The sequence below is a fragment of the Amphiprion ocellaris genome, chromosome 14, assembly GCF_022539595.1.
Source record: "Amphiprion ocellaris isolate individual 3 ecotype Okinawa chromosome 14, ASM2253959v1, whole genome shotgun sequence".
Taxonomy (NCBI): Eukaryota; Metazoa; Chordata; class Actinopteri; family Pomacentridae; genus Amphiprion; species Amphiprion ocellaris.
Window position 1 is genome coordinate 10437426 of NC_072779.1, and position 14480 is coordinate 10451905.

A 14480-nucleotide genomic window follows, 5' to 3' on the forward strand; every position below is an offset into this window, starting at 1 on the left:
TTTAAGTCTCTCTGCATACCTCTGTGATCTTTCTTTTTTTTTTTTTTACATCTCCTATTTCCCTCTCATTGAAGTTGTCCTTGCTTACACCAGCACATTTCTCCCCCCTTTCTTATCTTTTCCCCTCTCTGCCGTTCACCCCGTCTCTCCAACGGTACGGGAGGGAGGGTTAATTATAGCGTTAGTGATTCCTGACAGCTATATTGTGCGAGAATACCCATCAGACCCCCTGAGAACCGTCTCAAGAGCCATAAAACACACTCATAATGCGTAGCTTAAACTTTAAATTACATACTCATGCGTGAAATGATACACAGTGTATAAAGCTGTTGGTATTTTTGTGGGTGATGTAGCAACAAGCCGCCCTTTGTGTGCCAGTTTGTGTGCTTAGAAAACAGAAAGTTAACAAAGGAGGAGGATTTTCCACTGTGTTTTTTAGAGGTTAATATCTCTCACATAACAGTGGTCACGAGTCCCACGGTATATTTTTGATGATCCCATCTTTAAAGGCACCAACAAACAACTCTTCACAGCTGAGGCTGTAGAATGCAGAAGGTGGAGACAGTTTGCGGGTGAGGAGGCTTTTAGGACGGGTGGCAGATGAAAGGAGGAGGGAAGAAAGTGGAGGGGAGGAGCCGGTGGTGTTTCGTTGGGAGATGCACTGGGTGAGGATCCAGTGGAGTGATGCCGCAGAAATAGAGGGAGGACTAAGGAAAGAAGAAGAGAGGGAGGAGAAAGTCAGTGTCGGGGGGAGGGATAGATGCAGTGAGAAGGCCGGAGTCGGTGAAGAAGATGAAAGGAGAAAAGTAAGACGCACATCTGAGAGTGACTGATCAGGAGGAAAGAGAGAAGTGAGATAAAAACGAGAGATTACAGCGCAGAAGGAAGCAAATGCACAACAGCCGACAAAACATGTCCAGTCTGCCAGCTTTGGCTTTAGCATGTGACTGTGTGAATGTGTGTGTTGCAGACGTCTAAATACTCTGAACAAGTGTGCCTCCATGAAACTGGATGTCAGCCACCCCAAGAAGAAAGTAAGTTGGTGCTTTTTTATTTTTTAAATATGATTTTGCTTTGGTAATTTACAAAAATACAACCTAGTTTGGCAAGTAGCATGAATATGCAAGAGGATTTTGCAGTTTGAATTTTGCTTATAAGCAGCTACGGGACAAGGATCTGGTCAGGTTACAGGGAAACTCTGGTGCTGTCAGTCAACATCATAAAATTAGATTCTAACTAAATTTAGTTCTGATGATTGAGGATAGATTGCCAAAAATGTCTTTCATTCCACATGACAATGTATGTCGCATTGGATAAAAGCATCTGCTAAAAGAAATCATAGCAGTTGTAGAATGACTTGATTCATTTGTCTTGTAATACATCTTGATAGTTGTCTACAGTTCAGAACTTTATGTATTATTGCAGTCTAAAGGGAATCTAATTTAGAGTTTGTTGTGCAATTTTTGCTCATGAGATGGATCTGATATTTCCTTCGTCCTCCCATAGAGCGATGACTCTGATGAAGATGACCCATTGGCCATCAGCAAAAGGTGGACGTTCGAGTGGAACAGCAGGCGCTGGTCTCGCCTACAAGACTTCCTGTTGGACAGCACCACTGAAAGCAGCCCGACAGGTCAGGGGGAGGGTCTGCACAGCACAGTGAGCAGTGAGAGTGTGCTGACGGACCTGAGCGAGCAAGAGATCACAGAGATCTCATCCCTCCACAGTGAGGACTCCGCCTCCGCTATGCCTGACTCCATATCTATGGCTTCCCTCTCGGCTTCCTACCAACCACCGAGGGATCTTCCGCACTACAACTCCCTGCCGATCAAGAGCAGCCGCCACGGGCAAGGAGGGCGGAGTAAAGCCAAGGAGTTCTTGCGGCGGATGGAACTCATGCGTACTTGGGGTCCGTCGACGAGGCGGAAAAGCTCGAATCGGAGGCCGCCGTTGGTCATCAGTGGGCCGGTGCTGCAGGGGGAGGAGCCTCAGGCGCTGCAGATGCTCCAGTGTACCCCCATCAACCAATTAGAGCACAGCTCCAAACACAACCACCAAAGTGATGGTGACACTTCCCCTGTCTCCCTCAGCAAGGATTGTGAAGACCTATCCATGATGAGTGTGAGCCCCAGCAAAGAGACTGCGGTGCCCAGCGTGAAGGAGCCTGTATGTACAAAACCCCGCACTGCCAGCAAGAGAAGCAGCATGTATCTGGAGGATATGGAGCTGCCTTCTCAGGGTAAGAGGACTGAGGGTCAGAGTCAGTTTGGCAGAAACCAATTTCACTCATATGAAAACCTCCTTATTCATATCCCCAAAGACCATAAACCAGGAACCTTCCCAAAAGCCCTATCCATAGAAAGCTTGGCGCCTTCCCCAGGTGACAGAAACAATACTTCACAGACACATGCTCAGACTTCTCCACCTGGCAATGGCCTGGGTGAGCCCTGGTCTGGCAAACCCTTGTCCAAACCCTGTCCTGGAGCTCCACGAGGCAGCAGGGTGAGCGTTTACGACAACGTGCCAGGCTCCCACCTGTATGCCAGCACAGGAGACCTGCTGGACTTGGAGAAAGAGGACAACCTTTTTCCTCACCTGGACGACATCATCCAGCACGTCAGCGGCTTGCAGCAAATAGTGGACCACTGGAGTCGCAGTGTGCTGCCTGAGGGAGACACCGCGGAGGGGGAGGACGAAGGGGAGGGCAGGACCACCCCCAGTGAAGGCGAGAGAGATGGGGTCTCCCTAAATGACACCGATTCGACAGGGACCAGTCGGGAGAGGCGGGACTCTGGAGTTGGGGCCTCCCTGACGAGACCACGGTGAGTAGCTGTTCAGGCATTTAAAGGATAATTATGGTTTATTACAACTTGGGCCCTGTTTTTATAGTTTTGGCCTTAATTTTTATTGCTTATAATAACATTTCACTCACTCAGTAATAGCTGAGATCTTGGAACCTGCCGACACCACGAAGCCCAACAATGCAAAAAACAGACACGCAGGTTGAGAGCAAGCCAATAGCGTAACCTGATCATCTAAAGCACTTTATTTGGAGGTAAAACCAAGAGTCAGGACAAACAAAATAGTAGTTATAACCAATTTATGCATAGAAAGACTGGTGATACGGTATGTGGGTCAGTTTATCTGCAGTTAAAATGAGGCACCAAGTGTCTGTACTCCGTGTCCGACAAGTCAAGTGGATACCTTCTAAAGTTAAAGTCTTTCTAGTGCAGTTTCCCCCACAACAGTCTTTTCTTGTCGAGCTCCACTGGAGGGATAGGAGGACACAAACATGTAATTTTGTACGAAAATACTAAAACTTTGGAAGATATCCCCCAGATTTATCTACAGTGAAATTTGATTTGGGAACAAATCTCTTCAGGGCCAGTAAAAGGGTGAAAAAGTACAGCGAGCCAATTAAATTCTTACCATATTTTCGTATTGGCACCTGCCTATTGTTTTAAGACAAATTTGAAATATCATAGCCATGTATTCTAACATGGAACAATTTGGGTAATAATTCTACTTTCTGCCTTGATTTTCTCTGCAAAACAAGTTTGTCTAACCGGTGGGTTTGAAATGCATGTTGTCTTTTAAAAATTGCCAAGATTATACCATTTATCAGAGCCAGAAAACTGTTAAGACCATAAGAATCTTTAGATTTTCAACTTGCTTTGTCCTTGAACTACTCATCTGACGTGGTTCCACTGGGAAACTTGAAAGCTGCAAATTGTGATCTTTCATAGCGTTCACCATATTCAACAAGTCCCTTTTGAAAAATTGCTAAAAAATAATCTTTTGCTTTAACCAGTTTAGGTGAAAAAATTAGAAGTCAGTGCTCTTCAGTGCAACGGAGGCTCAGCTCAGACAGTCTCATGACAAAAAAAATCCTGGACTTTGTGGTTGACTGGGCTGAACTGCAGACTGTCTTTATGCAGACACAGAACAAGAATGGAAACAAAATAAACATTTTTTTAAGCATTAGGATGCCTATAATATGTAGTGTCTTCAGTTTTTTCAGCATTAGTAGCATTGTGGACACTTCCAAAAAATACTATACATGCCAATACCAGGCTTTATTTTTTTAAAATATAAAATAGTCCAAAAAATTTAGTTTTATTATTATTTTTATGATTTATAACATATCTTTCTCAAACTGTGCAGAAGACATTTTTGAGTCCTCTCTTCTTGTAGCCATGGTTGTGCTGTTTCCATTGAGGTGCAGAACTTCTTATTTCAATGAAAATGAGTAAAAATAGTGAGTAAAAATATGACAGTGACTAAAAATATGACAGGAGCAAAAAAGAGCAAGAAACTACGCAGAGGGTTAAAACCAATATGACTGATATTGAATGTCTTGTGAGAAATTCCCAGGTCTCAGCAATGATGCTATTCCTAAGAACACGTTGTCCAAAGCTATAATAATGAGTCCCAGAATAAACCAGAATTGTGTTTACACCCACTGAGTCACTGTCTCTCATTGTTTACTGGTATTTTCTTCCTGTCCCAGTCTGCGATGGCCCAGTTTCAGAACCTCTGATCATCTCAACCAGCCAGCGTCTTCTCTGCAGATCAGCAGCCAATCAGCAGGCCAGCTCAGTCTACTGCAGAAGTTTTCTTTGCTCCGCCTCACCGCCATCATGGAGAAATACTCGATGTCTAATAAACATGGCTGGACATGGTGGGTTTAAACACACTCAGTCCATATGTTTCTCTTTTCTACATTCAATAAAATTTATGGTATTCGACTGCATGTAATGTCAGATGTAGAAAGTGTTTGAAACCGCTTTGTAAACTTCTCTCTGACCTTGGTGCATTCATTGTTTCACCATATTCTCTAGATAAACTATGTTCTGTATGTGTGACAGTTGTCAAAGTGGCCTCTGTTTGTTATTTTCACTGCTCCTTTCAACTCTACAGTAGCGCCACATGCATTCTCAACACCTTCAGGGATGTTATTAAAGCCCCAACATCAATAGCTTTGTGCATGCCCCAGTGTTGGACCATAAGTAAATTCTCAGCCACATCAGTCTCTGTGCAAAAACAACCCCATCTTTGTGCTGTTAATGGCCAGTCCTGTTCATTTTTTATTATCCCCAACAGGCAAACTCTGTTGACCAGCATCCAAGATAATGAAAGCACAGACCGCTTATTCTCTCACACACTTCCCTAATTGTTCTCCATCTATCGCTCGCAGGTCTGTGCCCAAGTTTATGAAGCGCATGAAGGTGCCTGACTACAAAGAGAAGAGTGTTTTTGGTGTTCCCCTCATCGTCCATGTCCAGCGCTGTGGTTTCCCCCTCCCCCTGTGTTTACAACAGGCTCTCAGCCACCTCAGAACGCACTGTCTGGACCAGGTTAGAAAACAGCTTTTACAAGACTGAATCTTTCTCATAGCATTAAATGTTGGCTGTTTGCATTCCAAACATGCAGCAGCTAAAATCTGCCCCATTTCTTTTCCACCCTTCCTCCTCTCAGGTGGGATTGTTCCGCAAGTCCGGCGTGAAGTCTCGTATTCAGGCCCTGAGGCAGCAGTGTGAGTTGTCACCAGACTGTGTGAGCTACGAGGACCAGTCAGCGTACGACGTGGCCGACATGGTCAAACAGTTCTTCAGAGACTTGCCTGAGCCTCTGCTGACAAGCAAGCTGGGGGAAACCTTCCTACACATTTACCAGTGTAAGTCACCTCAGAGTCACAGCTGACGTCGGTCACAGAGGATGTGACTCTAGATGGTTTTAGTCATATACTGAAATACCGATGCAACTGCTTGTTGTCATTGTATTCAGAGTTTCACATGATCATGTATTTTTCCAGGTACTACTTTTTCCAACTAAATTGATGTTGAACTCGTAAACTGAAAATTCTGTTAGTATATAAACACAAATTGCACAGCAAACACAGCGTCTTTTTTCAGTTGTACACAGTGAGGAAAAAGCACGCAGCTGCTCCAAGCACTTCTCGTTGAAAATCTCTAAACTTTTCAGAAAAGCTCTAGCATCATCACTGCCTCCTCAGGCAACCAGTCATATGAGCAGGACCCATCAATGTGGTAACCAAAAAAATGGAGATGGGATGCATTCTTATAATATCTCACTGACAAAATTTGTTTGATACCTTTTCATTTTACTTTTTGTCCAGAATCGTGAACTGTGTCAATGACGAATCCATTCAGGTATGACTGAAATAGTTTTGATGTATTCCACACAAAAAGTATAGATGCAGCATATAATATTTTAATTCTACTCATTCTTTTCAACATAGTGGAATATGTATTGTTGTACTATATTAGACATGATAATGGGACCAAAAATCATTGTGAAATCATTATAATGGATCAAAAATAACAAGGCACTATTTAGCTTGTCCATCATTTTATCATGTAGTTCCACACAGAGTTAATGATGTTGTCGATGTTGGCTTGTCGAATGTTGTCCCTCTCTTCCTGAGGAGCTTGACAACATTGGCAGACATTATGGGAAAGGATTGCATTGTTGGACAGTCAGACAACCCCAAAGAAATTCAATAGGTTACAAGCCAAAACACTGTGCAGGTTATTTTTCAGGACTGGAGCATTTTTAGCCACTACAGAAGATATAGACAGAAAGATGCCCATTGAGTTGTTGAAACCTGAAGTGATGGCAGCAAATGAACAAGATAAATGAGATAGTAAATGGGTGGATTTCATCTCTATATCGTTGGGCGCTGAGATTGCCATCAATGTAATGCAGATGTATTCCTTGTCCTTGTTTCATCACTTATCTGCCTTCATGGCTGCTCTCCGTTCAACGCTGGTGTAGCTTTACCTTGTACGATGCCAAATACATCTGGCATCTGTTATGTGCACCTTAAAACAAGATCCATCAATGAAAACGACTGTCCTCTATCTTGCTAGTGTTTAATGAACGTGAGTGGCTGCCCACAGGAGCCAGTTACAAAAAACAGATCTCAAACCAGCTTCCTTCAGGCAATTCCTCACAGTTTCAGTAGATATTCTCTGGTTGTGCAAACCGGCAATTTCAACAGCCGTCTCTGTTATTGATCACAAACGATTCTGCAGACAGATGAGCCAGATGTCACAATCCTAGGCTTGGATGCTGACATGTAGTCTGCAGTCATGTGGCAGATTGTCTGTTGTACCATGCTGCCCAAAATGATTTCTTAGATGACAAATGGTGGAGTTGTGGACATTCAAGTGCATTACTACGGCCCTAACTGGCATGTCAGCATCCAGCATACCAACAGCCTGCTATCGTCTTGTTACCTGTGGCATTGTGTCAGTTGATTAAAGCTGCATCTTAAGGTGGTCTTTAAAAATGACTGGTCAAAAGAATATCTATGTGTTAGTCATGCTATCTGATCATGATACTTTAAAGCCACACCTGACCAGGGTGTAGATTAACTAAGTGGTCAAAAATTTGTCACCAGTTGAACAGTTCAAAAGCCTTTTGAGTGCAATCGGCTAATTTGAACTTTTTTCTAAATTGTTGAGTTTACCTAGATACTTATTGTTGAGGTTGTCTGCCCTCCTCATCTAAATTTCATCTCTCTGCAGACGTCCCAAAGGAGCAGAGGTTACAGGCCGTCAGAGCAGCCATTTTGTTGATGCCGGATGAAAACAGGGAGGTCCTGCAGACGTTGCTGTACTTCCTGCGTGATGTTACTTCCTTGGTGGAGGAGAACCAGATGACGCCGATGAACCTGGCAGTTTGTCTGGGGCCGTCGCTGTTCCACCTCAGCATACTGAAGAACGAGACGCTGTCACCGAGGTGGATATACAAACCTATAAACATGCTGTCGTTTGATTAGAAAACTCATCAGTGAAACTGTTACTATAATAAACAATGCGGCTGCCCCCCACTAACAATGCAACAAATGTATTTGGGGAAGATGTGTTTTGTTTTGTGAAATAAATTGCAGTATATATTTATTTTTTAGATTTAGTGTGGTGCCTCATTATCCATGTTGGTCTTCTTTTTCTATTTGAACTATTTTTATATATTCATTACAGCGTAAATGAAAACATCTCTATGTGGGCTTCACAAATGCAGAATAGAATTTTCCTTCCTCTGCTAAATGGCTTCACTGTTTTATCCATATTCAATTGTTTTAATCGTGGTTATTATTACAGTTGTGACTAGAAATAGTACTGTTAGTGCTTTGACTGTAAGTAAAATCAGTTAGTGTTGCAGCCTCTATCTGGTTTACTAACAGAACAAACTAACTCAGTTTACTATAACTGCAATGTCATTTAACTGTTGTTGTTTTAATTTTTTATATGTCGATTCTGTTGGCACATAGCAGTTAGAATATTTGAAAACAGAAAATCAGTCTTTAATAGTTCTAAGTGCAAACTTCAAATTGGGTGAAGCAAATCACTAAATTCTTCCAACTCACAACTGAGTTTTATCCACTACCAGATTTTATCAGTCTGGGAAATCTGCCTTGCATAATGATCTTATTTATGTTCAGTTGCTTATGACTACAGGTGTATTTTTCTGTCCCTTTCTGTAACTGATCACATAATTTACAACGCGCTCTGCATATTCTGTATGATTTCTTTTACTAAAGGTCAATCCAGAGGAAGTACACCACAGGCCGTCCCGATCAGAAGGACTTAAATGAGAACCTGGCTGCCACCCAGGGCCTGGCACACATGATCACTGAGTGCCAGCGTCTCTTTCAGGTCGGGATCAAATGCAGCAGCGTTCATTTCTGCCCACAAAGAAATAATGCACGACTTCATCTTTATGTATGACATTAGGAGACAAACATGAAGCTGACTGATGTTTCCCCCTGCTGAGTTATTATTATTCAAGGCCACGCTATAATTGTGCTCAATGAGCTCATTTCTGAGTCTCTATATCATCATTACGTTGAGGTTGTCAGCATGTGCAATATGTACTGCTGCTGTCAGGGTTTAAGAAAAACAGACTTGATTTCTATGCATGTTTGAGTTTAATGTGGTTTGAAGAGTTTTCATACAAGGATGACTGACTCTTCTGAACCCACAGAGGGTAGCGGAATTCTTCCAAAACATGGAAATGAACAGAAAGCGAGAAGGAATAGGAGACATTGATTACAAAAATATTGTTTAACTTTTATACCAAAAATTACTCACTGAAGCATTTGTACCAGCAGGAGCAGATATGAGAGCAGCACAGTCTATTTTCTGCTTTCAGTCCTGAGCTGACGTGATTCGATGCACATTCTCTGCCTGTTCCCCAGATCCCTGAGGAAATGGTGACCCAGTCCCGTAACTCCTACATGGAGGCAGAGCTGATGGTGCCCCCGCTGGACGAGCTTTGCAAGGCTCATGAGGAAGAAGTGGATGAGGACGAGGAAGAGGAGGACGAGGAGGGATCCTATCATGCGCACCTAGAAAGGCTGATCCAGGCCTTGCTGAAAGAGGCCAAAGATAAGAGCAAAGGCTGGGTGTCTCGCTCGTCTACTGACCATACAGAACTGGCTTTTAAAAAGGTGTGCGGTCACTGCATTTCTGTAACAGGGACAGGAAATAATGAGGAGAACACAGGGGATGATAGGATCTTTATAGATATATGACGCCATGCTAGACTTATTATCCAATTAAGTCAAAACACAGACTAAAAGTTTAACTCCAGAAGTTGTGTGAGCTAAAATGAATTAAACTAAAGGGTGATATTGCTTTTTATTCATGCATGTTAATCCACAGAGACACACAAACTGATCCAATCTATATAGTATTTAAAGAGCCTGTTGTGTTTGTGTGTAAGGTGGGAGATGGTAACCCTTTAAGGCGGTGGCGAGTTTGCATCGAGGTGTCTGCAACTCCCACTGAGGTTCTGCAGCGGCTGCTGAAAGAGCGACCGCTGTGGCAAAGTGAACTACAGCAGGAGAAGATTCTGGAGACGCTGGACAAACAGACAGACGTGTATCAGTACTCCTGCTGCAACATGGCGCCTCAACCCAGCTGTGACTATGTGGTACTAAGGTCAGGATTACTTCACTTAATTTCCATATTTAGGTATTTTTTTAAATTTCTTATCTGGAGGACTAGTAAATTAAACGCATCATAGCATTTAGGGCAATCTATGCACTCACCTTGCATTATTAGTATTAGCTGATGTATACATAAACAGCTTTAATCACAATATGTATTTTCACACAGTAACTGTCAAACATCTGCTCGAATAGTTCCTAAAATAAGGAAACTTTCCAAAGTAAGGTACTGTTTTAAAAGTACAGCTGCAAATATTAGTTGATTAAAAGAAAATCATTTATTTTTTCCAGGAAAACATTAGATGTGATGGTTGGAAGTTCTCATATGTGAGAATGTGCTGGTGTCAGAATTTCTTGGTCTTGACAGAACAAGATATTCACTAGCGTCATCTTGTGTTACTTGTTAACCTGCTGGACGTTTTTTAATGTGATTAAATGAGTAAATAATCGATAGATTGATTGATAATGAAACAAGTTGCTTGCTGAAACTCTAGTAATGTAAGAAATAATCATGATCTTCATTTGTAGAGCACTTTCCAAGATACTTAAAGCATTCCAATCATTAAAAAAACACAATTCAGTGTATAAAAACCAGTACAGTGTTGAAAAGGAGAGTTCAAAGGAATTTAAACTCAAGTAGAATCAGGAAAGGCACTCCAATAAAAATACTTCAAAGAGGTCACTGACTCATCCAACTGGATTTCCTCGGGCAGATCGTCCCACAGCCTCAGGCCCCTGATTGTTTGACTGTTCACTTTAGCTTTTAACTGAGCCCCTGGAACACACAAAGGGCCCCAACTCAAGAATCTCAAAATGTGTGGCAGTACGCTTCACAACTCTGAACCAAAAAAACCCAACTTTAAAAGAGGTTATCTTTAAAAATCTCACCAAAATTACATCATCTGTAAAAATCCTGAACTGTAATAACAACGAATCACCTGATTTTTCAGTTTTCCAATAGTCTTTGAACTAACCATGTGTGATTTTAACTAAAACGAATGAAATCTAAGCCTAAAGTTGTGATATTCCATCAAATTTCCTTTATTATTCTTTGTGTCTTAATTAAAAATTAAACCAAAGAAACCATTTTCTCCGAGCAGATTATGCAAAAATAAAATAAAATGACTGTGTTCCTGTGGTTGTGACATGACTGCTGGTAGTTTTAAGTTTGTCTGGGCTGAACTGTAGCAGATAAAAGACAAGTATGGAAACATTAAAATGTGAGTAGTAAAATGTCTATAATTTGTGAAGAGCCACTGTTTCTATCAGGGATGGCAACGCCTGTGAAAAAATGTTGTACATGTTGAATCCATTTTTTTGCCCACTTTCTGTAAAAGAAATAATGAAAGATTTATGGCATTCTGATTGAGTCTTACTGCACAGACTGCATTCTCTCTACTGCTAGACATGGTTGTGCCGTGTCCATAAAGGTGCGTAACTTTTTATTGATGAGAAAAATGAGCCAACAGTGAGCAAAAATATGACAGAGAAAAGAAAGCAAAAAACACCCAGAAACAGCTTTGGTGTTTGTGGGTTAAAAGGGAATAAAAGTAAACAAAAATAAACAGTAAAATTGAATCGAAAACATATTTGAGAGCTAGTGTGAGGAGCCTGAAACAGCAATAATGCAATCGTGCCTCAGGGTCTGGCTGCTGAGTAGCTGTAGTCGCTCAATAGATTCTTGCTTCCTGCAGGTATAAAGATACTGCAGTAATCCAGACGTGATCAGATGAAAGCGCACAAATTGGTCTCTGTGTTTGAAAGTTAAGATAGATTGTAATAATAAAAGAGATGCCAAACAATATCTAACACTCCCACGTGAAATGCCTGACGTAACTGCCTCCCTCTCTTTATCTGTGCCTCTGCCCCCTCAGATCGTGGCGTACAGACCTGTGCAAAGGCTCCTGTGCACTCGTCTGTGTGTCCGTGGAGCATGACGACAGCCCACGCATGGGAGCCGTGAGGGGGGTGGTGCTGGAGTCGCAGTACCTCCTGGAGCCCAGTGGGACGGGCAGGACCAGGCTCACGCACATCTCCAGAGTGGACCTCAGGTACGGGCGGCTTTCAAGTGCCTTTCATGGCGAAGGTTTCAATCAGCTTTGCAGGAATCAATGTGCGTCTCTGCTGTTCTCATTGCAGGGGAAGATCTCCGGAATGGTACAACAGAGCGTTTGGTCACCTGTGCGTCAGTGAAGCCCAAAGGATCCGCTCCTCTTTTCTTCCTTTAGATCAGACGAGCCCCGAGGCCAAGAGCTGAGCCCCAGCAGTCGGCTTTATCTTGGGTCGCAGTCTGAGAACCAGCGACCCAGGAGGGAACCATGGACTCTAGTGTCTTTTCAAGGTGCTGAACGACAGGGAGCTTTACTGTATCATACTGTATTGAATGCACACACACACACACAGAAGGACACACACAATATTTTTTTTTGCCGTTTTTTCGTCAGGTGTCTTTCAGTAACATATCACTACTTATTTATATCATAAATTATACTTTTCCAAGCCATCTTGGTTAAAACCACACAACCCATGTTAAATGTGAAACAAGCAGTTTGAGTTTCATTGAATAGCCATTGATGTTTCATATAATTATCTTGCAACTTTGTGCATTAGGGGAAGAATTAATATTATTTATTGCTCTGATTCAGTCATTCAAATCCTCATTGTCTAATACAGCATCTAGAACAGAAAGGTTCAATAAAGCAGCACCAGCAGGTAAGATGGTTGCTATATCGGTTAGGATTTTATGTTTAATCTGACATAACAGGTATTGTAATAGAGTAAATTCCTGAAACTTATACATATCTATAACTGATTTTGTAATATATACGATCAAAAAATGCATAAGATTTACTCCTACTCTAAGAAATCTGTCTAAACTTCATCTTTTATCAGGGGAGCATGCATGACAAATATAATTGACACTATTCACAACATTTATTCTTTTCTGATTTACTATTGACTTTACTTGAAAAAGCAGGAAACGTTTACCCCTAATCTGATTTTATCAAGTAATGTTTTGAAAAACAAAACTAACGCAAACTGGACATCTATGATCTGCATCTATCTTTATACTCCTTCTACAAAGCTGTTAACTTACGTATTCACATTTATAATATGCAGTGATTGTACTGGATTCTAGAGATACTGTAAAAATGCAAAAACTTCTGTGCCCTAAAATCTACCAGTACAATGTGGATATGTGTCTGCACTGTGTTGTGAAAAGTGCACTAGTTTCAGGAAAACTGAGTACATGAGGGATCTGAGTCACATAAAGGGGAAACTCTCGTCGGGTCCATTAATGTGCTTTGGATACATTTTGTTGGAAATCACTGTTGATTTAGTTCTCTGTCACTATTTTCAGTGTTAATCTTATCTAAGTGAAATGCCATTTTAAAGCTATTATTGTCATTATATCTCTGTATATGGTATCATTGTTGCTTTAATTTTTTTTGCTGTCATGTTATACAATGTCTAAGACATGTGACCATTTCACTGCTTCTGGGAAGCATGTTTGAAATTTTTGCGTGTATGCGTGCGTGCATGGTTGTGCCCGTGTATCTGCAGTTTAAACATATGTACAGCCTCTATTGTAAATATCTGCAACGCTTTCTGTGCCAGCAGATCAGACATCATAGTTTTTCAGGGTCTTCCTATCATATTGATATGCTGAAATGTGAAACTTTCCAACCACCATCCTTACTATAGCAATAGCAGACTAAGGCTTGCTTTGCCATGGCACTGCCTTGGCTCTCTTTATTTCAGCTGCAGCGTTGCTATGGTGTTGCTATGATATGATATCTCTACAGTGCCACCGTAACCCTGCGTGGATGCCTTTTTGTTGGGGAACAGTGTGTGTGTGTGTGTGTGTGTGTGTGTGTGTAAATATGTGTGTATGAGAGAGACAAAAAGACAAAGAGTGAGTGACTTTGACATGAGCCCTTGACTGTGTGTGGAGAGGCTCCAAATCTAGCTGAGTAGCTGAGATCAGGGTGATTTGTGTTTGGTTATTTCTGACAAAGTGACAGAAAACAGAACCATTGTTTCTAAAGAAGAGAATAAAAAATCTAAAACTTCAACCGAAGCAGTTTTTGAAAATGTTTTACTGAAAAGTTTTAATACTACATTGCATAATAGCACAAGATACAGCAAGTACTTGTATCAGATCATCTTTGTCATATGTTCTGGTGTCCATTGGGTGGTGCTGTTGTCCCTCTGGAGGAAGAATGAATCTGCAAAGTGTGCCATGGAAAATATTTTTAGATAACTGAGTGAATGAAGAGTCATCAGAGCATCAGGGGGTTCCACCCTGAGGACTGTTTCCCTCTTCTCTCCTCGTGTCCTTTCAAGTAATGGATGGAAGCTAAACCTCCAATGCTCGGATCAATAGTCAATCACATTTACCTACTTAGCTGTGTTAGATGGGGACTCTCGCAGAGGACAGTGAAGGTGTTTGAATACAGACGCTGCTCTCTGTCCGTTAGTCCTGTGACAACGCAGAAAC

General features: G+C 41.7%; 1 protein-coding gene across 3 annotated transcripts in view; it reads left to right on the forward strand.

Moving 5' to 3' along the window:
• The window catches only part of stard13a (StAR-related lipid transfer (START) domain containing 13a), a 59924-nt gene extending 45869 nt beyond the window's left edge, over positions 1-14055 (forward strand). For all 3 annotated transcript variants that reach the window (XM_035943040.2, XM_023298500.3, XM_023298499.3), the window contains 11 exons: positions 971-1034; positions 1507-2822; positions 4511-4681; positions 5198-5357; positions 5479-5677; positions 7554-7767; positions 8570-8684; positions 9227-9478; positions 9754-9971; positions 11854-12030; positions 12119-14055. In XM_035943040.2, coding sequence (XP_035798933.2) covers positions 971-1034; positions 1507-2822; positions 4511-4681; positions 5198-5357; positions 5479-5677; positions 7554-7767; positions 8570-8684; positions 9227-9478; positions 9754-9971; positions 11854-12030; positions 12119-12236 — 3004 coding nt within the window. In that variant the 3' untranslated portion in view covers positions 12237-14055. The remainder of the gene's footprint in view (positions 1-970; positions 1035-1506; positions 2823-4510; positions 4682-5197; positions 5358-5478; positions 5678-7553; positions 7768-8569; positions 8685-9226; positions 9479-9753; positions 9972-11853; positions 12031-12118) is intronic.
• The last annotated feature ends 425 nt before the right edge of the window (positions 14056-14480 follow it).